At 35.9% G+C, this 24,384-nt stretch overlaps 1 protein-coding gene across 4 annotated transcripts in view; it reads right to left on the minus strand.

The window, feature by feature from the left end:
* Positions 1 to 24,384, minus strand: part of USP15 (ubiquitin specific peptidase 15) — a 144,921-nt gene that overhangs the window by 109,762 nt on the left and 10,775 nt on the right. For all 4 annotated transcript variants that reach the window (XM_032173189.2, XM_032173188.2, XM_032173194.2 and 1 more), the window contains exon 2: positions 963 to 1,090. In XM_032173189.2, coding sequence (XP_032029080.1) covers positions 963 to 1,090 — 128 coding nt within the window. The remainder of the gene's footprint in view (positions 1 to 962; positions 1,091 to 24,384) is intronic.

The raw sequence follows: 24,384 nt of genomic DNA on the forward strand, positions 1-24,384 counted from the left end.
TTAGCCTCGATGATTGTTCCTTCTTTTCAGTGGTACCTTGTCTGGCCTTGGGCAGTTCTCTCATATGCAAAGTGCTGATTAATAGTTGAAGACTTAAGAGCAACCCTATAGGGGGTCTAGGTCTCTCTCTCTCTCTCTCTGAGCTACTCACTACTTTCTGGTATTTTCCTGGACTCTTGTAGCCTTGGTTTTCCTTGACTGCAAACTCTGTTTCCTCAACTAAGGGAGACAGCAAGGGTCTGCATGGGTTTCATCTTCCCATGTTGTGTCTTGGAAATCTCTTTTAATGCAGTAAACTGAAGGCAGTTGGAGGGCTTACCTATTTTGTTTCCCATCTCTCAAAGATCACTGTTTTCCGTTGCCTGATATCCAGTGTTTTGAGAACCACTGTTAGAAATGGAAGTTCTGGTACTTATGTTTTGTTCCCTTTACCCATAATAAGAGGTATATAGAAGGACTGGGAAGTAGTGAGGGTTGTAGAAAGCTCATGCAAAAATTTAAGAATGTAAGCATATATGATTATTCCTCAAATTTTAAAAAATGTCATGTGTCCACTAGGAAAAACAATATGTGACATAGCATTTCTCAAAATAATCAGTCTTTATTTATTATTTAATAGCAAATAATCGGTCTTATAATTTAGTTATAAATAATCATTAAATAATGATTACTTAATAATGAAATCTTTAAATGAAGAAATCACATTCTTCATTTAAGGATTTAAACAACAATAAAACCTTATTACATCATAAATGAAAAACAAAACTTGTCATATAGAATAATAACTAATAAAATTTTTAATAACTAATTAGAATAATAAGTTCATTAGGTCAAATCTGTAATGCAAAAATATTTCTACTTGATCAACTTATTTGCACTAACTTCTCCATATTCAACCCACTGACATTTATATAATGAAATTTAACACATTTACAACTTGACTGAAGGAAGAAAATAATGACCTTTGAGAAGTCCAGAGTTATCAATGGGTCCAGGATACACATTTTGATCTCCCATCTGGTATTTGTCCCAACTGTCAAAGCCAACATATTTTTTCCACTGTTTGAACCAGCGACTATCGACTAGGTACCTAAAAAATAAAAGAAATTGGTTAAGGAAAATACAGGAACAGTAGAAGAGCCATCTATTTTTTGATATTTCCTTTTATATTAAAAGACATATCTACTTCAAAGCATATTTGAAAACTGTAATGCCCCTTAGTATTAGAAAGACAAAACTTCATTTGTATAAAGTATTATTCCTATTGTTACTTGATGACAAATATTGACATAAAAATACAAATATACGTATTCAAGAAAATGCTTCTCAATTGAATAAAAATGGAAATAATCATAAGAATCTGTCAAAATAAATTTAAAAATGCAATATGGTAAATAGAAAAAATGGTTCTTTTACAAGAAGCTTGCAAATAATTTTACGTACTTTATTGTGTGTTTCGGAGGTAAAGGAAACCAGTTATCAGGGGATGCAAGGTTAATTATAATAATTATAATCAGAGAGAGAGGTTCAAGATGGCTGACTAGAGACATCAAGTTCCAGTTCTCTTCAGAAAAAAGAAAAAAAATTACAGCCAGGTGTGGTGGCTTACGCCTGTAATCCCAGCGCTTTGAAAGGCTGAGGTGGTTGGATCAGTTGAGGTCAGGAGTTCAAGACCAGCCTGGCCAACATCGTGAAACCCCCGTCTCCACTAAAAATACAAAAATTGGGAGGCATGGTGGCAGGTGCCTGTAATCCCAGCTACTCAAGAGGCTGAGGCAGGAGAATTGCTTGAACCTGGGAGGCAGAGGTTGCAGTGAGCCGAGATCGCACCACTGCACTCCTGCCTGGGTGACAGAGAGAGACTTGGTCTCAAAAGAGAAAAAAGAACCAAAATTACAAACACATAATTGCAGCTCTAACAGAATATCAGAGAGAGAATACTAGTACACAAAAATCACAGGAAAAAATTTAGGCATAGAAAAAGAAGGAAGTGAGAGGCCAAAAAAGAGTGGCTGGGAGCCCCAAGGGACTTGGTGTTGCATGGGAAGGGTAAGCGAGAGTGTCTGGGATCCTTCATTCATTCCTGTGGCAGAGTGCTAGTATGCGATCTATGGGAGAGCTCAGCTCTCACAAACCCAGACAGTGGTAAGGGTAGGGATTTTTTGAGGGTGTTACACCAGACTGCAAGCTCACGCTGGGTTGCTCACCTTCCCACACTCCTAGACTCGAGCATCTGTGGCAAGGCATCATTGTCAGAGCATATCCATCAGGGGACTTCATCTTGCCCAGGGAACCTCAGCCCTTGTGCTTCCACATCCTGGGAGCTCTTGCTGACATTCCCCAGCACCCACTCAGCGGGCAGCAGTGGCACAGTGCTAGTTAGACCCAGGGGTGCTGCAAGGTTCCCAATAATCTATCCCACAAGGAGTGCTACTTTTAAGGGAAGTAAAAGTGCGGTGCACCAAAGGGACAGCCCCGGGACTAAGGAAACCAAAGCATGCATTTTCCAGAGCCCTCCAAGAGCTCCCTGCTCGGGGCTGCAAGTGAATGCCTGCTCCTGGCAGAGACACAGAGACAAACTGCTCAGCACTGCATGTGAGGAGTAAGGTCCTGTACCACTGGCCAAGTGGCCTCTGTGCTTGAGCCCAGACATAGAGAATGGGACTTCTCCTCCCCCTCCACCCACTGCTGCAGACATAGTCATTGCTGCTCCCATGGGAAGCTGGCAAGAAACCAGAGAGCAGGCTATCTGAAGCTGTGAGGGGCAACTGCAGCTCCACTGGCAGTGGCCTCTGGGCCCAGGTTCATGAGAAAGGTGGGTCCTGTCCCACTCTCTGCCTAGAGTTTCAGGGGTCCTGCCATGGGGAGCAGAGTCTGCATGGCACCCATTTCCAGATAGCACAGAACTGTACTGTCAAGCCATGGGGCAAGCATCTCCTGTAGTTCTAGGCTACATTGCAGCTTGGAAATAAACAGCAGTGTCTAAGAGAACTGAACAACCTAAGCACCAGAACAGGAGTGTAAGAGGGAAACATCACATTCCTGCCTGCTGAGGCTAGGGTGCTAAGACAGCTCATCACCCAGCCCACAACCCCCCACCCCTCTCCACAAAAGACCTCAGTGCATTTTACCAGTGGCCCAATGACTCCCCTCTCCCCTGCCACCCTTGTCAGGGCTGGTGCCTTTGCCAGTCATCAGAATATCTGAGCTTTCCCTGGCAAACAAAGGTTAAGCGTAAACCCCACTGTTACCACTGAAGCTGACTCATACCTGCAAATGCTACTTACTGGCCTGGAGGATGAACTGCACAACCCAATACAAAATCTGCTAACATAAATGCACACAATTTGGGAACAAGATACACTTCTTGAGACCTCTGCTACCCTGACTCTACAGGAGGCTGTGAGCCTGCTCACAAGCCAAGTATACCACTATCACACCTGACTTTTGAGAAAGCCACCAAAGGCTATCTAAAACGAGGAAATTCATATAAAGTCTTTGCCACTAAAAGCACCCAGAAGCAAAGCCAAATGACCCTACTCAACGTGCATTATAGTCACATCCTCAAGGGAAAACGGTCTCGTTCAAACAAAAATTAATTCAAACTGAGAAATGTGTTTTTCCAGATAAGAAAGAACCAGTGTAATAATTCTGGAAGTTTGAAAAAACAGGGTGTTACAATACCCTCAAAGGATCACACTCTCTAGCAATAAATCCTAACCAACATTACTGAAATGCTAAATAATTCACAATATTGATTTTTAAGGAAGCTCAATGAGATTCATGGAAAATGTGAAAAACCAACACAAAGAAACAGAAAATCAATTAAGGATATAAATGAAATCTTTTGAAAATAAAAAATTCACTGAAGGATTTACAAAATACAGATGAAAGCTTCAAGAATAAACTAGATCAAGGAGAATAAACAATCTCAGAACATAAAGACAGGTCTTTTGAAGAAAGAAAAAAGAATGTTAAAGATGAACAAAGCCTTTGAGAAGTAGGAGACTACATTAAAATGTCTGGACCTAGGAACTGTAGGTATTCTTGAGAAAGAAAAGAAAAGAAAGCAACAAGTTTGGAAAACCAACTTCTCTTGTCCAGCAAGTGATCTAGACATCCAGAATAAGAGGCTCAATGAAACCCAGAAAAATACATTGCAAGAAGGACCTCATCATGACATAGAGTCATCAGACTGTGTGTGGTCTCGGCAAGAGAAAAGCATTTGGTCACCTACAAAGGAAACTCCATCAGACTAACAGCAGACGTCCTGGCAGATGACTTACAAGTCAGAAGAGACTGGGATTCTATTTTCAAAATAGGCTTAAAGAAAAAAAAAACTGTCAACCTGAAAATTTGTATCCTGCTAGAAAAAGCTTCATGAATAAAAGAGATATAAAGTCTTTCTTAGAAAAACAATCATTGAGGGAATCTGTCATCACTAGACTGGCTCTACAAAAATGATCAAGGGAGGTCTAAACATGGAAACGAAGGGTCAATACTTGCCATCATAAAAATGTAAGAAAGTAAAAAATCCACAGGTGTTGTAAAATAATTACACCAATGAAACTACAAAGCAATGTGATAACAATTAACATTACTACAGGAATAAAACCTCACATATCAGTATTTACCTTAAACATAAATGGGTTAAATGCTCTACTTAAAAGATAAAGATTGGCAGGATGAATTTAGAAAACAAGATCCAACTATATGCTGCTTACAATAAACTCACCTTAGTGGTAAAGAAACTTACAGACTGAAGAAAGGGGTGCAAAAAGATACTCCATGCAAATGGAAACCAAAAACAAGTAGGAATAGCTATACTTAGATCAGATAAAGCCGACTTTAAATTAAAAACAGTAAAAAAAATGCACAAAGTTATTATAATGATAAAGTGATCAATTCAATAGAAATATATAACAATCCTAAATATACATGTACCCAACACCAGAGGACCCAAACCCAGATTCATAAAACTAACATTACTAGACCTAAGAAAAGATATAAACAGCAACACAATAATAGTGGGGGACTTCCATATTCCACTGACAGCACTAGATAGATCATCAGGACACAAAACCAACAAAGAAACACCAGAATTAAATTGGACTCTAAACTAAATGTATTTGGCAGACATTTGCAGAACATTCTACCCCCAAATAGCAGAATATACATTCTTTTCATCATGCATGAAACATTCTCCAAAATAGGCCATATGGTATGCCACAAAACAAGTCTTAAAAAATTTTTTTTTAAATTGAAATCATATCAAGTATCTTCTTAAACCACAGTGAAATAAAGCTAGAAATCAATCCCAAGGGGTAATTCTTGAAGCTATACAAATACATGAAAATTCAGTAACATGTTCCTGAACGATCTTTGGGTCAACAACAAAATTAAGATGAAAATTTTAAAAAATGTTTAAATGAATGAAAAAGGAGATACAACATACCAAACCTCTGGGATACAGCAAAAGAAGTGCTAAGGGGAAAGTTTATACTGCTGTCTAAAAACACACACACACACACACACACACACACACACACAAATTAACAACTTAATGTCACACCCAATGAAACAGAAAAACAACAACTAAATCCAAAGTTGACAGAAGAAAAGACATGAAGATCAGAGGAAAATTAAGTGACACTGAAACCAAAAATACAATACAAAAAGATCAATGAAAAGTTAGTTCTTTGAAAAGAGAAACAAAATGGACAGACTGCTAACTAGACTAACCAAGAAGAGAGATTCAAATAAACACAATCAGAAATAAAAAAGAAGATATTATAACTGATACTGCAGAAATACAAAAGGTCATCAGAGACTACTATGAGCATCACTACATGCACAAACTAGAAAACCTAGAGGAAGTGGGTAAACTCCTGGAAACATACAACCTCCGAAGATTGTATTGAACCAGAAAGAACTGGATACCCTGAACAGGCCAACAATGAGTACTAAGATTAAATCAGTAAGACGAAAATCTCACAACAACAACAACAACAACAACAACAACAACAACAACAACAAGCTCAGGAGAGGACAGATTCAGAGCTGAATACTACCAGACATACAAAGAACTTGTACCAATCCCACTGAAACTGTTCCAAAATAGTAGAGGGAATCTTCCCTTTCTAATTCTACAAGGCCAGTGTCACCCAGATACCAAAGCCAAACAAGGACTCATCAAATAAAGAAAACTACAGATCAATATCTCCTGATGAATACAGATGCAAAATTCCTCAAGAAAATATTAGCAAATTGAATACAACAGAGTTCGAAAAGATAATACACCATGATCAAGTGGGTTTTACTCCAGGCACGCAAAGAAAGTTCAACATATGCAAATCAATAAATGCAATTCACCACCTAAACAAAATTAAAAACAAAAACCATATAATAATCTCAATAGATGCAAAAACACCATCTGGTAAAATTCAACATCTCATGATAAAAACCTGCAACAAACTAGGCACAGAAGGAACATATGAAATCCTAATTGCTGACTGACTGACATGAGGCAACATGAGCAAACTAAGGCCCAGAGAAATTAAATGACTCTTTCAATGTCTCACAGACAGCTTGTGGTAGAATCAAGACTAGAACTTACATCTTGCACCACACCCTACTGCCTCCCAGTTGGTTTATGGATGAACCTAAAGAGTCATGTATAGGGGATGGTGCAAAAAGGTATCTCGCTCCAGCTGGATTCACCTGAGGTCTTTGTGACTGCAAATCGAAATGTTATAAGGACTCGTTGGCCCTTGTCTTTTATTTAAGAGGAATTTTTAAAGTGTATTTTAACTGACAAATAATTTTACACATAAAAAAAAGAAGGAACATATCTCAAAATAATAAAAGTCACATACAACGAAACTACAACCAATATCATACGAATGGGGAAAAGTTGAAAGCATTCCCACTAAAAATGGGAACAAGACAAAAATGCCCACTTACACACTCCAATTCAATATAGTACTAAAAGTCACAGCCAGAAAACAGGCAAGAGAAATAAGTCATCAAAGTTGGAAAAGAAGAAGCCAAGTTATCTGTTTGCTGACAATATCATCTTATACCTAGATAACCGTAAAGATTCCATGAAGACTTCTTTGAGAAACGAACTCAGTGAAGTTTCAGCATACAAAATCAACTTACAAAAACCAGAAGCAATTTTATACACTAGTAACAATCGAGCTGAGAACCAAATCAAAGTCAGTTTCATTTACCAAAGCTACCAAAAAAAAAAAAAAAAAAAGTAAAATGCCAGGGAATACATCTAATCAAGGAGGTGAAAGACCTCTATAAGGAAAACTACAAAACACTGATGAAAGAAACTGTAGATGACACAAATAAGTGAACAACATCCCATGCTGATGGATCAGAAGAATCAATAATGTTAAAATAACTCATACTCCCCCACCCAAAGCAATCTACAGATTCAATGTAATTTCTATCAAAATACCAACATCATGTTTCACTGAATTAGAAAAAACAATTCTAAAACTCATATGAAATAAAAAAAAGAATCTCAATAGATAGAGCAATCCTAAGCAAAAATAACAAAGCTGGAGGCATCACATTACCCAACTTCAAATTAAATTGCAAGGTTATAGTAACCAAAGCAGCATGGTACTGGTACAAAAATAGACACACAGATCAATGGAACAGAACAGAGAGCCCAGAAATAAAGCCACATACCTTTGCCAACTGATCTTCAACGAAGCTGACAAAAGCATTCACTGGGAAAGGAGACCCTATTCAATAAATGGTGCAGGGAAAACTGGATTGCCACATGCAGAAGAATGAAACTGGACCCCTACTTCTCACTATATAAAATATTTAACTCAGGGTCGAAAAACAACAAAAATTAATGCAAGGTGTATTCAAGATCTTGAAACTTTTATAAAAGTCCTAAAAAAAACCTAGGAAAAACTCTCTGTTCACTAGCCTACACAAAGAATTTATGACTAACATCTCAAAAACAAATCCAACAAAAAACAAAAATAGACAAAAGTGACTTAGTTTAACTGAAAAACTTCTGTACAGCAAAGGAAGTAATTGAGAGTGAACAGACAACCTAACAATGGGAGAAAACATCTGTAATCTATGCCTCCAATAAAGGACTAATATTCAGAATTTACAAGGAACTCAAACTACTCAATGACAACAATGGTAACCAAAAAAACTCATTTAAACGTGGGCAAAGAACACAGATTTTTAAAATTTATTTTTATATCATAAATTCATTTTTAAAAAACTTTAAATTTTATTTTAAATATTAGATTCAGGGGGTACATGGGTGTATTGCGTGATGCTGGGCTTTCAGCTTCTAATGATCCTGTTGCCCAGTAGCAAATACAGTACCTGAGAGGTTGTTTTTCAACCGCTACTCCTCTCTCTCCCTCTTCTCTTTTGGAATCCCCAGTGTCTATTGTTCTCAATTTTGTGTTCGTGTATACCCAATGTTTAGCTCCTACTTATAAGTGAGAACACACAGTATTTGGTCTTCTGTATCTGTGTTAATTTGCTTAGAATAATGGCCTCCAGCTGCATCCATGTTGCTGTAAAGGATATAATTTCATTCTTTTTGATAGCTGCACAGTATTCCATGGTATATATGTCACTTTTTCTTTTTCTTTTTTTTTTTTGAGACAGTGTTTCGCTCTTGTTGCCCAGGCTGGAGTGCAATGGTGCGATCTCAGCTCACCGCAACCTCTGCCTCCTGGGTTCAAGCGATTCTCCTGCCTCAGCCTTCCGAGTAGCTGGGATTATAGGCATGCGCCACCTCACCTGGCTAATTTTGTATTTTTAGTAGAGATGGGGTTTTACCACGTTGGTCAGGCTGGTCTCGAACTCCCGACCTCAGGTGATCCGCCCGCCTCAGCCTCCCAAAGTGCTGGGATTACAGGCAAGAGCCACCACGCCTGGCCACATATCACATTTTCTTTATCCAATCCATCAATGATGGGCACCTGGGTTGATTCCACGTCTTTACTATTGTCAATAGTACTGTGATAAACATATGAGTGCAAGTGTTTTTTTTTTTGGTAGAATGATTTATTTTCTAGTAATGGGACTGCTGAGCGAATGGTATTTCTATTTTTAGTTCTTTGAGAAATCTCCAAACTGCTTTCTTTCCACAGGGGCTGAACTAATTTGCATTCTCACCAATAACATATTAAACATTCCCTTTTCTCTGCAATCTTGCTAAAATCTGTTATTTAACTTTTTAATAATAGCCATTTTGACTGGTGTGAGATGGTATCTTACTGTGGTTTTGATTTGTATTTCTCTGATTATTAGTGATTTTGTGCATTTTTTCATACATTTGCTGTCTGTATGTGTTCTTTGGAGAATTCTGTTCATGTCTTTTGTCCACTTTTTCATGGGTTTTTTTTCTTATTAAGTTCCTTATAGAGTCCAGATATTAGTCTTTTGTTGTACGCATAGTTTGAAAATATTTTCTCCCATTCTGTAGATTGTCTGTTTACTCTAAACAGAAAAATTTCAAACTAACACATATAAATGGTCAACATGTGAAAAAAATTCCACATCACTAATTATCAGATAAATGCAAGTAAAACCACAGAGAAAAAGCATCTCATACCAGTCAGAATGGCTATTATTAGAAGGTCAAAAGATAACAGATGTTGGCAAGGATGCAGAAGAAAAGGAATGGTGAGAATGGAGGGAATGGAAATTAGTACAACCTTTATGGAAAACAGTATGGAGATTTCTCAAAAAACTAAAAATAGAACTACCACTGGATCTAGTAATTCCACTACTGGGTATACACCCAAAGGAAATGAAATCATTCTATCAAAAAGACACCTGCACTTGTATGTTTATCACAGCACTATTCACAATAGCAAAGATAGGGAAATATCCTAAGTGTCCATCAGTGGATGACTGGATAAAGGCAATGTGGAATATATGGATACACACACACACACACACACACACACACACCATGGAATACTACTTAGCCATAAAAAAGAATAAAACCATGTTTTTTGCAGCAAAATGGATGGAAGTGGAGGCCATTATCTTAGGAAACATTTTAAGCGTCCATAAATGGATGACTGGATAAAGACAATGTGGCGCACTCATGCACACACACATATAGACAAACACACACACCATGGAATACTATCAGCCATAAAAAAGAATGAAGTCATGTTTTTTGCAGCAACATGGATGGAACTGGAGGCCATTATCTTAGAGGAAATAATTCAGAAATACAAAATCAAATACTGCATGTTATCACTTATAAGTGGGAGCTAAATCATGTATACACATAGAGAGTGAAATAATAGACACTGGAGACTCAGAAGGGTGGGAGGCAGGAGAGGGATGATGAATTATTAAATGAGTACAATATACACTAGTCCCTAAATCTATAAAAATATTAATAGAAAGTATAATCAAGTCTTAAAACCTTAATTAAGCTTCTTTACCAACAGAAGTTAATAACAACAATACTATCTCTGACTGTTCCTCCTATAGTAGTAAAATATGGGGCAAGCAAGATTGGTTTTTGAATGATTTCAAAAGTGTGATACAGCTAACACTGTAAACATTACTGAAACTATATCTATCTTATTTTCAGCTACCTAGAAACTAGCTTCTCATCAGATGACCAATGACAGAAAAAGTAAAACAAGTGCTCACTAGGATAGAAAGCATTAAAAAAATACCTAAAACACTGTAAAAATTTATTCTGACTACAGTATGCTTGCTATAAAATACTGCTTTGTCATTGGTTCGCAATGATTTTAAATTCTTTTCTAGAAACATTTCCCCCACATTTAACCAGGTTCAATCACAAGCAGAATCAAAGGTAAAGATAAAGGTTAATGACAGATTTAAAGCTCATGTGTGTAATAGTACAGGTAACAAAGTTTTTTAGAAGATTATCCATTCTAGTGTTTCTTTCTGTGCTTACCATATATAGCACTATAAGAACAAAAACCCACAGTTACGTCCGAAAATAGCTAAAGCAAAGGCACTAACCTAACAAAACCTCAGAATCCTTAACGAATATTCATGAGTTTAACTCCCTAAAAGTGGATATGCAGAATTATCTATGTACCAGTATTCTGAACCCACTGTCAAGATTATGCAATTGAAAGCCCCCACACATTGTGGAGTTTAAGATTTGTGAGAAAAGAATCGAGGGACTAAGTCTTAAGAAAATCCTATTTTCTAAAATAAACACTGACTAGACTAGCAATGACTTTACTTATACTCAGACATTCGACTTGCTTTCTTTGCAAATTTCCACAAAAAAGTCTAATAAGATTTTGATTGGAAGTACATTAAACTTACAAAGTTGAGGGACACTGCCATCTTTACCAAAGTGAGTCTTCTTATCCACAACCATGGCATATCTCTCCATTATTCAGGTTAATGTCTTTCAACAAATTTTATATGTTTTTCCAATAAAAATCATATTTTGCTAAATTCATTCCTAGAAACCTCAGTTTCTCTATGTGAATTTTACATTTTTTCCCCAATTAATTACATTCTATAACTGCTTGTAGTTGATGCATAGAAATAATATTTGTTGTTTGTTTTTTGGAGACAGGGTCTCGCTCTGCTGCCCAGTCTGGAGTGTGGTGGCACGATCTTGGCTTACTGCAACCTCCACTTCCCAGGTTCAAGCAATTCTCGTGCCTCAGCCTCCAGAGTAGCTGGGATTATGGCTTGTGCCACCATGCCCAGCTAATTTTTCTATTTTTAGTAAAGACCGGGTTTCGCCATCTTAACCAGGCTGGTCTCAAACTCCTGGCCTCAAGCGACCCGCCCGCCTCAGCCTCTCAAAGTGCTAGGATAACAAGCATGAACCACTGTGCTCGGCCTAATTTTTTTTAAGTGATTAATCTGATATCCACCAGCATCCTGGACTCTTAGTAGTTCTACCTGGTTGTAGGTTCCCTTAGATTTTTCTATCTAAAAACTCATATTGTTGCTGCAAATAATGTGTTTAATCGTTCCTTTCTAATTGTATTCCTATTGTTCTTGTCTACTGCCTATTTTTCTTGGCTAGGGCTCCTAAAATATAGGTGAAGAGACAGCAAATATTTTTGTCTTTTTTTTATGACAATATTTAAAGTTTTCACCACTAGGTAGATTTTTGATAAATGCTGCTTATTAGCTTGCTGTAGGTTTTTGATAAATACTGCTTATGAACTTAGAGAGGTTCCTTTCTATTCAACATTTGTTTAGACTATCATGACTAAGTGTTGAAGGTGATGAAAATTTTCTGCACTTGCCAAGCTTTTTCTCCTGTACTCTTCTGAACAAACCTAGAATAGCTTTTACTCTTCTACTATCTACAAAAGTAGTTTGTAAGCGGTTATCTGCCCCTTAATGATTTACTTGTATGAAAAACTACTGGGGAGTGTAGTATCATTTGGGAGGGTAGATTCTGATCTTCAGTTAATTTTTCTTAGTTACTGATTTTTCCCTTTAAAATGGAAATGCAAAATTTCCTGTTAGTTTTCTTAGAAAGCTAATGCCATATCCATTAAAAATAGAACATGGACTTGAGATAACATTAATACTACAGTTACAAACACCAGTTATAAAACACATTAAAAACAATTTGTGGAATAGTATAGAAATTCTATTTATAGTTACTTAGACATTTTTAAGATATAGAGTTGTATCTCCCAAAGTACTTAATAAATCCTTTACAGTTACACAGTAGCCTCTTTTTATCTGCAGTTTCACTTTCTGCAGGTTAACTGTCAACTGTGGTACTCTCACTACTCTTGCATTTTGAGTCATTATTAAATAAAATAAGGGATACTTGAACATAAGGATTGTGATACTCCAACAGTTGACCTGATAACCAAGACGGCTTGAAGGCAGTTTGGGTGGAATGGCACAGTATTTCATCACGCTACGCAGCACACATATAATTTAAAACCTATAAATTATTTCTGAAATCTTCCGTTTACATCACAATGCCTATGTCATTTACCTCACGTCATCTCATCACATATGCATTTTATCATCTCACACTATTACAAAAAGGGTAAGTATAGTACAGTAAGGTATTTTGAGAAACCACATCCACATAACTTTTACAGGATATTGTCATAACTGTCCTATTTTATTATTAATTGTTGCTGTTAATCTTTCTGTGGCTAATTTATAAACTTTTTTTTTTTTTTTTTTTTGGAGACAGGGTCTTGCTCTGTCACCCAGGCTGGAGTGCAGTGGGGCATGATCACAGCTCACTGTAGCCTCGACCTCCCTGGCTCAAGTGATCTTCCCACCTCAGTCTCCTGAGTAGCTGGGACTACAGGCATGTGCCACAAAATCAGCTAATTTTGTTTATTTTTTGTAGAGATGAGATATCACTATGTTGCCCAGGATGGTTTCAAGCTCCTGGGCTCAAGCTGCCCTCCCACTTTGGCCCCCCAAAGTGCTGGGATTACAGACATGAGCCAGTGTGCATGGCCTATAAATTAAACTTTACTATAAGTATAGGAAAAAGCACTGTATATAAGGTTTGGTACTATTTGCAGGTTCAGGCATCCACTGAGGGTCTTGGAACTTATACTCTGCAGGTAAAAAGGGACTACGGTACTAAAAGCATGTACTTGGTAAACCTTCTAATGTCATACATTTCTATATCAACTATCTATCTGTTGCCATACATTTCTGTATCAACTATCTTTCCTAGACCTTGTAGTGACTTCTTTCTGTACAATGATACTATTATGGTAGGAGACTTTCCCATTTGATGATATTTAATTGCTTTCAATACTATCTTCAATTGAAAAAGGGCACCATATTTCTCTTAGGGCTATCTACACAATTTTATGGTAATGAAACATCAGGAAAGTAGAAAAATAGGAGAATCTGGCTAGGTGCCGTGGCTCATGCCTGTAATCCCAGCACTGTGGGAGGCCAAGACGGCGGGATCACTTGAGGCCAGGAGTTCGAGACCCGCCTGGCCCACATGTTGAAACCCCGTCTCTACTAAAAATACAAAAATTAGTCAAGTGTGGTGGCGCATGTTTTTGTAACCCCAGCTACTCAGGAGGCTGAGGCATAAGAATTGCTTGAACCCAGGAGGTGGAGGTTGCAGTGAGCCGAGAGCATGCCACTGCACTCCAGCCTGGGCAATAGAGCAAGATTCTGTCTCAAAAAGCAAACAAAAAAAGAAAAATAGGAGAATCTATTCCAGAAATAATGTATAGTGTTGTTAGGTATATATTAGAAAGACAAGATTAGATGACGTAGACAAGAAAGAAGACTAAGAAAGGTAAGATTAGATGACACAGACAAATAAATGAAAAGATTTTATTTCAATACATTTATATAGATCTGTTGCACTGTAAAAACTATACTTCTACATCTATGAAATCTGCCAAAATTCCCAATGTTCAATTGGAACTGATAAAATACTAGAACAGAATCAATAGATTACAAAGACTACAAATAATGAACAAAGACCTGAATTTATATATTCTCGATGGTATTCTTAATCCTCATATACTATTAGGGTACAGATAAGCCCAATTTTCACTTTGAGTTTCTTTTACTGACTTAAAGTCATTACGATATCTACCAATACAAATAGTTGTAACTATGTAGGATGAAGTCTAAAATGCTTAACATTGTCTAAAAGGTCTTGCATGATCTAATCCCTAGCTACCTCTTTAGACTCAGCTGGTACCATTTTTCTTTGTGCCCAGATCCAGCTGCAAGAGCCTTCTTTCAGTTCCTTGACACACCATTTTCTGCCTCATAACCCCTTCTACATAGAAAATTGCCTTATTCTCTTCAACATGTAGAGCTATGGTCTGAATGCGTGTGTCTCCTCCCTCAGAATTAATGTTAAAATCCTAACCCCCAAGGATAGGGAATTAGGGGGTGATTAGATAGATCATAAGGGCAGAGTCCTCACAAATGGAATTTATCCCTTTATAAAAGAGGCTCCCAGAGAGACACCTCATCCCTTCCACTATAGCTAGAAGGTTCCATCTATGAACCAGAAAGTATGCTGTGTCCTCACCAGACACAGAACCTGCCAGTACCTAGTCATCTTGGACTTCCCAGCCTCCAGAACAGTGACAAATAAATTTGCTGTTTTTAAGCCACTTACAGGTACTTTGTTATAGCAGCCTGAAGGGGCTAAGACACATAGTTAACAACTATAATCTTTCACATATCTGCCTAAATGTCACTGCTTCAGGGAATCCCTCCATAACCCTCTCCCCACTTGCCCAGAAAGTGTGGAAGAAAAACAAGGTGGAAATCTCAGTTTCCTCATTACTAAGCCTCTTTATTAAGCTTAATTATTAATTTAATTTATTAAGTTAATTATTGTTAACGTATTAAGGTTAATTATTAACTTTATTAAGTTTAATTTAATAACAAAATCACTAATATTTGAGTTTTACTCTTGAGCTATGTGCATACTTCTGAGCACATTCATGTATTTTCATTTACCCAATGAAGTAGGTACTATTATCTTAATTTCAGATGGAGTACACATGCACACAGAAATTAACTTGCCCAAGGTTACAAATTGTCAAAGCTGTGATTAAGAAAATGTGATATTGGCATAGAAAGAAGTAAAAAGACCAATGAAAACAGTGCAAAGAAATAAGAGCCAGACTCACATATACATGAAGACATATGTCAAAAGCATCATTACAAACTAATAGGCAAAGATGGACTATTCTATAAAAGGTACTGGCACAACAGATCATGCATAAAGGAAAAAATCAATTACAGCTCTATCTTATAAATGCAGTCAGTTCTTTTCTAATGCTTGTTTTTGAAAACTTTAAGGTGTTACAACACTTAATTAGGCAAATCAAAACCACAATGAGGTACCACCTCACACGTGTTAGGATGGCTATTACAGAAAAAAACAAAAGGTAATTGTTGGTGAGGATGTGGAGAAATTGGAACTCTTGCAGACTATATAATATGGTGCATTGGCTATGGAAAATGGTATGAAGGTTCCTCAAAAAATTAAAAATAGAACGACCATATGATCCAGCAATCCTACTTTTGGGTACATATCCAACAGGATTAAAATCAGGGTCCTGAAGATATATGCACTATCATGTTTACGGCAGCATTATTCACAATAGCCAAGATGTGGAAACAACCTTAATGTCTTCTGATGGATGAAAGAATAAAGAAAAATGGAATGCTATTCAGCCCGAAAAAAGAAAATCCTGCCACATGCAGCAACATGGATGAACCTGAAGGTCACTATGCTAAATGAAGTAAATGAGTCACAGAAAGACAAATACTGCATGATTCCACTTATGAGGTATCTAAAACATCATAGTCATAGAAACAAAGAGTAAAATGGTGACTGCCAGGGGCTGGGGAAAGGAAGAAATAAAGAGGTGGTGATATTCAGTGGGTATAAAGTTTCAGTTATGCAAAATGAGTAAGTCTATTGTACAATATTGTGCCTACAGTTAACAATACTATATTGTACAGAAAAAAATTAAGAGGGCAGAGCTCATGTTAAGTATTCTTACTATAATGAAAAAAATTGATATAGACAATCCAACTTATGGTGTGACTTAAGATTTTTGGACTTTATAATGGTGTGAAAGTGATAAGCATTCAGCAGAAACCATATTTCTAATATCCATACGATGATTCTGTTTTTCATTTTCAGTACAGTAGTCAATGCTTTATTATAAAACAGATTTTGTGTTAGGTGGTTTTGCCCAACTGTAGATTAATGTAAGTGTTCTAAGCACGTTTAAGGTAGGCTAGTCTAACCTATATTGTATGGTATGTTAGGTATATTAAATGGATTTTTTACTTATAATATTTTCAACTTCTAATGAGTTTAGCAGGCTGTAACTCCATCATTAAGTTGAGGACCATCTGTGTACAGTCATGCACTGCATAATGACTTTCTTGTCAATGACAAACTACATATATGATGGTGGTCCCATACACCATAATGTACCTAAAAAAGCCCTTTTGCTTAATGATGTAGGCATTGTGATGTTGTAGCATAACTCATTACTTACATGTTTATGGTGATGCTGGTGTAAACAAACCTACTGTGCTGCCAGTCTTACAACAGTATAGCACATATAATTATGTACAGCATATAATACTTGACAATGATAATAAACAACTGTTATCAGTTTATGTATTTACTATACTTTTCATCGTTATTTTAGAGTGTACTCCTTCTACTTATATAAAAAAAAAAGTTAGCTGTAAAACAGCCTCAGGCAGGTCCTTCAGGAAGTATTCCAGATGAAGGCATTGATATCAAAGGAGATGACAGCTCCATGAATATTATTGCCCATGAAGACCTTCCAATGGGACAAGATACGGAGGCAGAAGACAGTGATACTGATCACCCTGACTGTGCAGGCCTAGGTTAATGTGTGTTTGTCTCTCAGTTTTCAGCAAAAAATATTTTTAATTAGAAAAAATTTAAAAATAGAAAAAAGCCTATAGAATAAGGATATGAAGAAAATATGTTTGTACAGCTGTATAATGTGTTGGTGTGTTAAACTAAGTGTTATAACAAATGAGTCAAAAACATTTAAAACATTTTTAAGGTTTACAACGTAAAAATGTTACAATAAGCTAAGGTTAATATTATTGAAGAAAATATTTTTAAATTAACTTAGTGTAGCCTAAGTGTATGGTGTTTATAAAGATTACAGCAGTGAACATTAACGCACTAGGCCAAGCTTGTTCAACCCGAGGCCCGCAGGTGGCCCAGGACACCTTTGAATGCAGCCCAATACAAATTTGTAAACTTTCTTAACACATTATGAGATTTTTTGTGATTTTTTTTTTTTTTGCTCATCATCTATTTTTAGCGTTAGTGTATTTTATGTGTGGTCCAAGACAATAATTCTTCTTCTGATTTGGCCCAGGGAAGCCAAAAGATGGGACAATCCTGCCCTAGGCCTTCACATTCACTCTCCACTAACTCACTGACTCACCCAGAGCAATGTCCAATCCTGCAAGCTCCATTCATGGTAAGTGTTCTAAATAGGTGTACCATTTAAAAAAATCTTTTATATGCCATTTTTACTGTTCTTTTTCTATATTTAGAAACACAAATACTTAACATTATATTAAAACTGCCTACACTATTCAGTATGGTAACATGCTGTACAGGTTTGCATGCTTCCCTAATCCCATCCCCTTCCTTCTCTTGCTGAGGCACTGTCAGTGACATGTTTTAAAGAAGATAATAAAAACGGTAGCACAGCTTTACATGTGCTAAATGGTTAGGAAATATATAAATACCATAATAAACATGACATTTTATCTTATAAAAGATTGTCTGCTTGTGGAAGTGGGATTCAGAAGAGTTGCAGCTTGTGAGTTATTGTCAAGTGGTGCAAGGAGGGTTATCCAAAATCTGCCAGAAAGTTTTAACAGCAAGAGTAAATGTCTTTTGTTTAATACAGAAGTTATGTATAGATACATCTTCACATATATGCATACAGAATGAAGTACGGTCAAATAGACTAAGAATAATGTTGAGGCTAGCAAAAGTGATAGTGTTCAGTGACAGTCAACAATGGAAATTTTATGCATAAAAATAAAACTAATTATAAACACATTTTAAAACTGGGACAAAATATATACAGCAAAATGCATAAAAGGCACAGTTTTTACTCACTACTTTTTATTTCTGAAAGAATTCATAACTATATGATCTTTTGTATATATTTTTTATAGTTGTACTTTTTCTAAACGGGTGAACTTGCATTAGATTTTAATTAAAAATTTACATAAGTCTTGAAGAATTTTCTTTGGAAAAGCACAATTCATTTGCAATCATTTCTAAATTTATCAAAATGTGATTCTGATATATGGTAGTGTATTCATTCCTGAGAAAATACTTCCTTTTGCTAACTAGAGCAACCAGCGAATAAGCCAGAAAAATGAGTGATATCTCATATATGATTTTATATGAGTGACATCTCATATATGATTTTATATGAGTGATATCTCATATAAAAGGAAAAGCACATAAAGTACAGATTATTACCCTTTATATCTTGGAATATAATATAAGCAAAACAAACAAGGAAAAAATTCCCAAACTGACACATTTACTGATTTGAAGCTGATCAAATTTTGGTACCAAATATTATATTAACTACAGACCTGCAACCATCTAAAATTCATCTAAATACTAATGTACAAACCATCTTGAGTAGCCCAGAGTAGTAATTAAATTGTTTTGTGATGAACAGGCTACATTTCTAATACAAAGGAGTCAATGCTTTATAAATGAAACCAAAGGTGAAATATTTCTGAATACTAAGACATTTGACTGTGTTCCTGTAAAGAAGTTATGAAGTAAATGTACCAATGTATAATCTAAAAGATCTATGGCTTAATCATTATCATCTTCCTGTTTCAGAGGATTACAAGGAATTTTATGAGGGTGCCTCATACCTGGTCATTACACATGATTCTTACACACTAGCACATCAATCTGAAATTATTTTTATCATAATGTTAATATTATCTGAGTTCAAAGTTACTAAAGAAAATGATACAGAGATTGAAGACTTATGGTTTTCAATCTCTCAAGTCCTTCAAAGATGACCTGTAATCTTCCACCATGTCCATAGCATACCCTTCTATATCCTCAATAATTATTTCAAACCTTTGCCAGTCATACCTAGTCTCTAACCCATTAGGTTGAACATCCTTGCTACCTACCTTACAAAGCAGTCAGAGGCCTGTCCAACTCTACTGCATCACACCTGAATCTTACCTGATTCCCTTATGTATCAGTAGAGGAAGTAATCTTCCTCACATCCCAGGCCAATAATTTTTGCTCCTATGCTGTGGATCTAATTTCCTCTGCTTCCTTGGAGACCTTTTCCTACTCAGCATTTCAACAGAGATTAAGTCTTTTTCTCCTCTCGCCCCATACCACCTCTCAATTCTTGTATTTTCTCATCTATTCTTATTTTATGACTTGTCCTTACAGTCAAGCTTCTCAAGTTTCTATTTCCTCAACTTTCACTTACACTCCAACCTAATAAAACAGGTCTTCCTAGTCTAATGGGCCCTCACAAATCACCAATGACTACCTTAACAAATCCAATGGATTCATAATTTTATATATCTATTAATCTCTCTAAAAATTAACCTCTGTAATTCTTTTCTTTTGGCGGGGGTGATACTCCTCCCAATTTTTTACAACCTTCTCTTTTGCTTAAATGTATTACATAGCGCTGCTCTTTGATTTCTTCTTTCACTGTTTATATTCTCCTATAATTCATATGAATAATTCCAAAATCTGCATCTCAGAGCTAGTCCTCAAGTTCCTGAATCATATTTCCAACTCCTATTAGTCCATGTCAACTTGGATTTTCCAGACATCTCAACCTTGAGTCAATTCTCTCTCTCTACATTTACCCATTCTCCATTACTTTAATAAGTGACTTCATCAGTAATTTAATTTCCCAAGCCACAAACCAGAATATTAACCTATATTCCCTGCTCCATAACATCCAGTAACCAAGTACCTCCAGAATATTTCTAAGAGTCTGCCCCTCGCCTCTTCATCCTCAGAAAAGTACTTTAGTTCTGTAGCTCCCCTTCAACACTATTTTTAGTGGCATAGATTACTATGGTAGCTGCTTGACTTCTGCAACTACTTTAAGTTTTGCTTGCTTCCAAGCTGTCCTCCACTCTGCTGCCAAACATTTTAAAACCACAAACATGATCATCTCACTTCTGTTTAAAATCTTAGTATCTGCATAATATAAATGTTTAATGTTTATATAAGGTTTTTGTACAAAGTGTTTTTACATTAGTTGATGGTAGAGCAATCTTTTTCTTCCCTCCCTCCCCTCCATCCTTTCAGACAGGGTAGAGCAACTTTTTATTTATCTTCATTTATTTATTTATCTGTTTGTTTGAGATGGTCTTAGTCTTGTGCAGGCTGGAATGCAGTGTTGTGATCATAGCTCACTGTAACCTCAAATACCTGAGCTCAAGTGATTCTCCTGCCTCAGCCTTCCAAGTAGCTGGGATGACAGACAGCACCACCACACCCGGTTAATTTTTAAAAATTTTTTGTAGAGACAGGTCTAATTTGAGGAAACCAGAGGGGTAGTAAATGCACAGTTTTTTTTTGTTGCTGATTTGTACATGTTTATGCTGACAATTTTCAGATAAATGTTCCTGCTTAATTGCCTAATATTAAAATAAATATAACCTTGTTTATTTTTTGAAATCCTATGTTCCTCAGGCTGGTTTTGAACTGCTCGCCTCAAGTGATCCTCCTGCCAGGGCCTCTCAAAGTGGTGGGATTACAGGTGTGAACCACTGTGCCCAGCCTCCTTTTTAACAGAAGGAAAAGCCAAAACTCAGAGAGGTTATATAACTTATCAAGGTCACGTAACACTACTTGGTGGGTACACAAAGTCCTGCACTCTAGTTTTCAGACTCTAAAGTTCAGTGTTCTTTTCATTACACCAAACTTTAAATTCCATTTATTTAACAAAGACCTAGAAATGTAACAGATGCCTAGTAAAATCATATACCACATTCCCTCTTTATTAAACAATAAGTTCACTTTTAAAAGAGATAGCAGAGGATATGATAATATTATCACCAAGCTATAAATACAACTGGAAGGCTTATTTAGAAGATAAATTCCAACAATTTCTAACAATCCATTTTACTTATTGAGAAAATGAGTATTTTCAAAGTGGGTATCTTTAGGGTTAGAGCTTTGCCTATCAGAAACTTAGTAGAAAAAGAGCCCGAATGTTCACACGTATGTATGCCTATATGAGATTCATGTTTTCACATCAATTAAGATCACACACACACAAAAACACTACCGTTCTCTGAAGAAGTTTCCTAGAAATGTAGCAAACATTAAACTGTGGATGAATTTGTCATACCAATCTCAATTTTTCATGATTATTTTTGTTTATATATATTCTTATCTCCTGAAATCAGACTTGAGTAGATACAAATTCTAAATTTACTATAGAAAAAGCACCACACCAAACTTCTATTTTTGACACTACTTGCTGTGAAGTCTTAGAAAAGTTACTCAGCAATAAAACCCTTCGGCTGTTCATCTTAGAAATGGGAATTCACTCATTCAAAAAATACTTCATATGAATAAAATGGTTGGCAAAACAGCCAAGGTCCCTTTGTTCATGTAACTCAAGAGTCCAGTGGAGGAGAGAGGAAAAGTAAGCAATCGAGGTACATAATAAAATATTGTTAAGTGCTGTGAAGGAAAAGTACAGGGAGCTATGAAAGCATATAATGAGGGCCCTATTTAGAATAAATGAAAATCTCTCTGAAAAAATAATGTTTTAGCCTCTGAATAAGAGTTACTCCAAGAAAAGTGGTAAGAAAAAGTATCTAAACTGAATGAAGATGACATGCTAAGGCCAGAAGGACTTTGGGAGTTTTGAGTGTTGAAGGAACTGACTAAAGTTGGAGTTTATGACAAGGTGGGGGAGAAATGGTAGATGAGACTAGAGAGTTAGACTGAGACCGAACTAAATAGTGCCTTTAATGCAACGACAAGGATTTCATCTCAAGGAATCTGAAAACCACTGAAAGATTTTTAACTGTAAGGAGATATGATTTGATTTATATTTCATGAGGACCACTGGGACTACCTCACAAGATTACTGGAACGATCAAATACATGTGAAATACTAAGTCAAAAACTTACATAAAGTTATATTAACATGAATACTTCAAAATGATCTAAATTGTATGGTGCTAAATATTCTGAAGGCATTATGATAATTTGTATTACGGTGTGGACAGAATAATTTTCAATGGCTCTGGAGAAACTGGGGACTTCACAGTCAATTTTAAGACACTGTTCAAAGGCAGCAAAGCTACTATATGAATGTAAAATACTTTGGAGTTGGCGGGGAGAAAGAGAATATCAAAAGTTGTTTGGTGCTTTTACACTAGAAGCAAATTTAAGAAAGATATATAAGGACCAACAAATGATTAAGAAATAGTCCCAGATACAACAGAGTATAAAAGGAATATGTGGAAATTCCAACAGCAGGATTTAGGAAACCAGAGAGATAGTTGTTGGTGATTTGCACATGTTTATGCTGACAATTTTCAGATAAATGTTCCTGCTTAATTGCCTAATGTTAAAATAAATATAACCTTGTTTATTTTTTGAAATCCTATCTGCCTCTCTGAAGAGCAGGCATAGGCAGTCTTTTTATAAGTAAAAAAATACACAAAAATCTCAGCCTAATCCAATGTAGCACACCTAATCTAATGTAGCACACCTAATCTCAGAAAAATATTTATAATCATCTTGTGCAGAATGGCATAAACAATTCTGGATACTAATTCACTCTTATGACTAATTCTCTTATTTAACAAAATGCTTAAATTATATTTGAGTAGTGATAGCATAAAACAATTTTCAACACTAAGGAGATACTGGCAGCATCTAGTATTTTAAATTATTATAAATCAGATATTTCACTGACTTTAAGTACCACAAACTAAGACTCAGAATTTCATGGTTTCAGTAAAACTTAAACAAATAAAACTATGAAATTCGCTCAAATAAACCAATGGAATAGTTTACCATCTCTTTATAGCTTAATTTTTAGATTCCATGCATTTCTAACCTATTTTCTGCTCCGCACATTAAATCCATCACCTAGCAATAAATAATTTTTATGACCTCTTTTTAGATCTAAACTAAGACAAATAAGAAACTCAAGAAGGAGGCCAAGTAAGATTGTTTTTAAACTATTCATCTAGAATACACATACATGATCATTAATAACTTAAATGTGTATGTCTTCCATACTAAAGATATCTTGTAACCATATGTGACATATAAGCGTGATAAGCATATATGAAGCAAGAAGGAAATGATAATAATGCTTGACTCTACATAAATTCTCTCAGCTCTGTGTAACTTTTCTACACTGGGAGAATTAGGTTGGTATTAACAATATAAAAATAATACACAGAAAAAACTAAGAAAATTGGGACTTCCTCAAAACAAAAAGCTCTTACAATCAACTTTGCTTTTTAAAAGTATTTTGTATCATACGCAGGCATACATTAAACTTCGAATAATAACGAGCATCTACATATATACCATCAAAACAAGCACCTAAAGAAAATTATTATAAATATTAATATAACCCCTTGTGGGCCCCTCTCTTGGAATACCCTTACTCTGATTTAGCATTTATCATTCCATGAATATTTTTATACTTTTCTTACATAACTGTATTTCCACAAACAATATAAATAATTTTGAATGTTTTAAAGCACTATTTAAAGGGTATGATGTGACTATTTTTTCATTTGAAGGATTAATGTGAGTTTAGCCTCCTTTTA

Source organism: Hylobates moloch, unplaced genomic scaffold, assembly GCF_009828535.3.
Source record: "Hylobates moloch isolate HMO894 unplaced genomic scaffold, HMol_V3 SCAFFOLD_13, whole genome shotgun sequence".
Lineage (NCBI taxonomy): Eukaryota > Metazoa > Chordata > Mammalia > Primates > Hylobatidae > Hylobates > Hylobates moloch.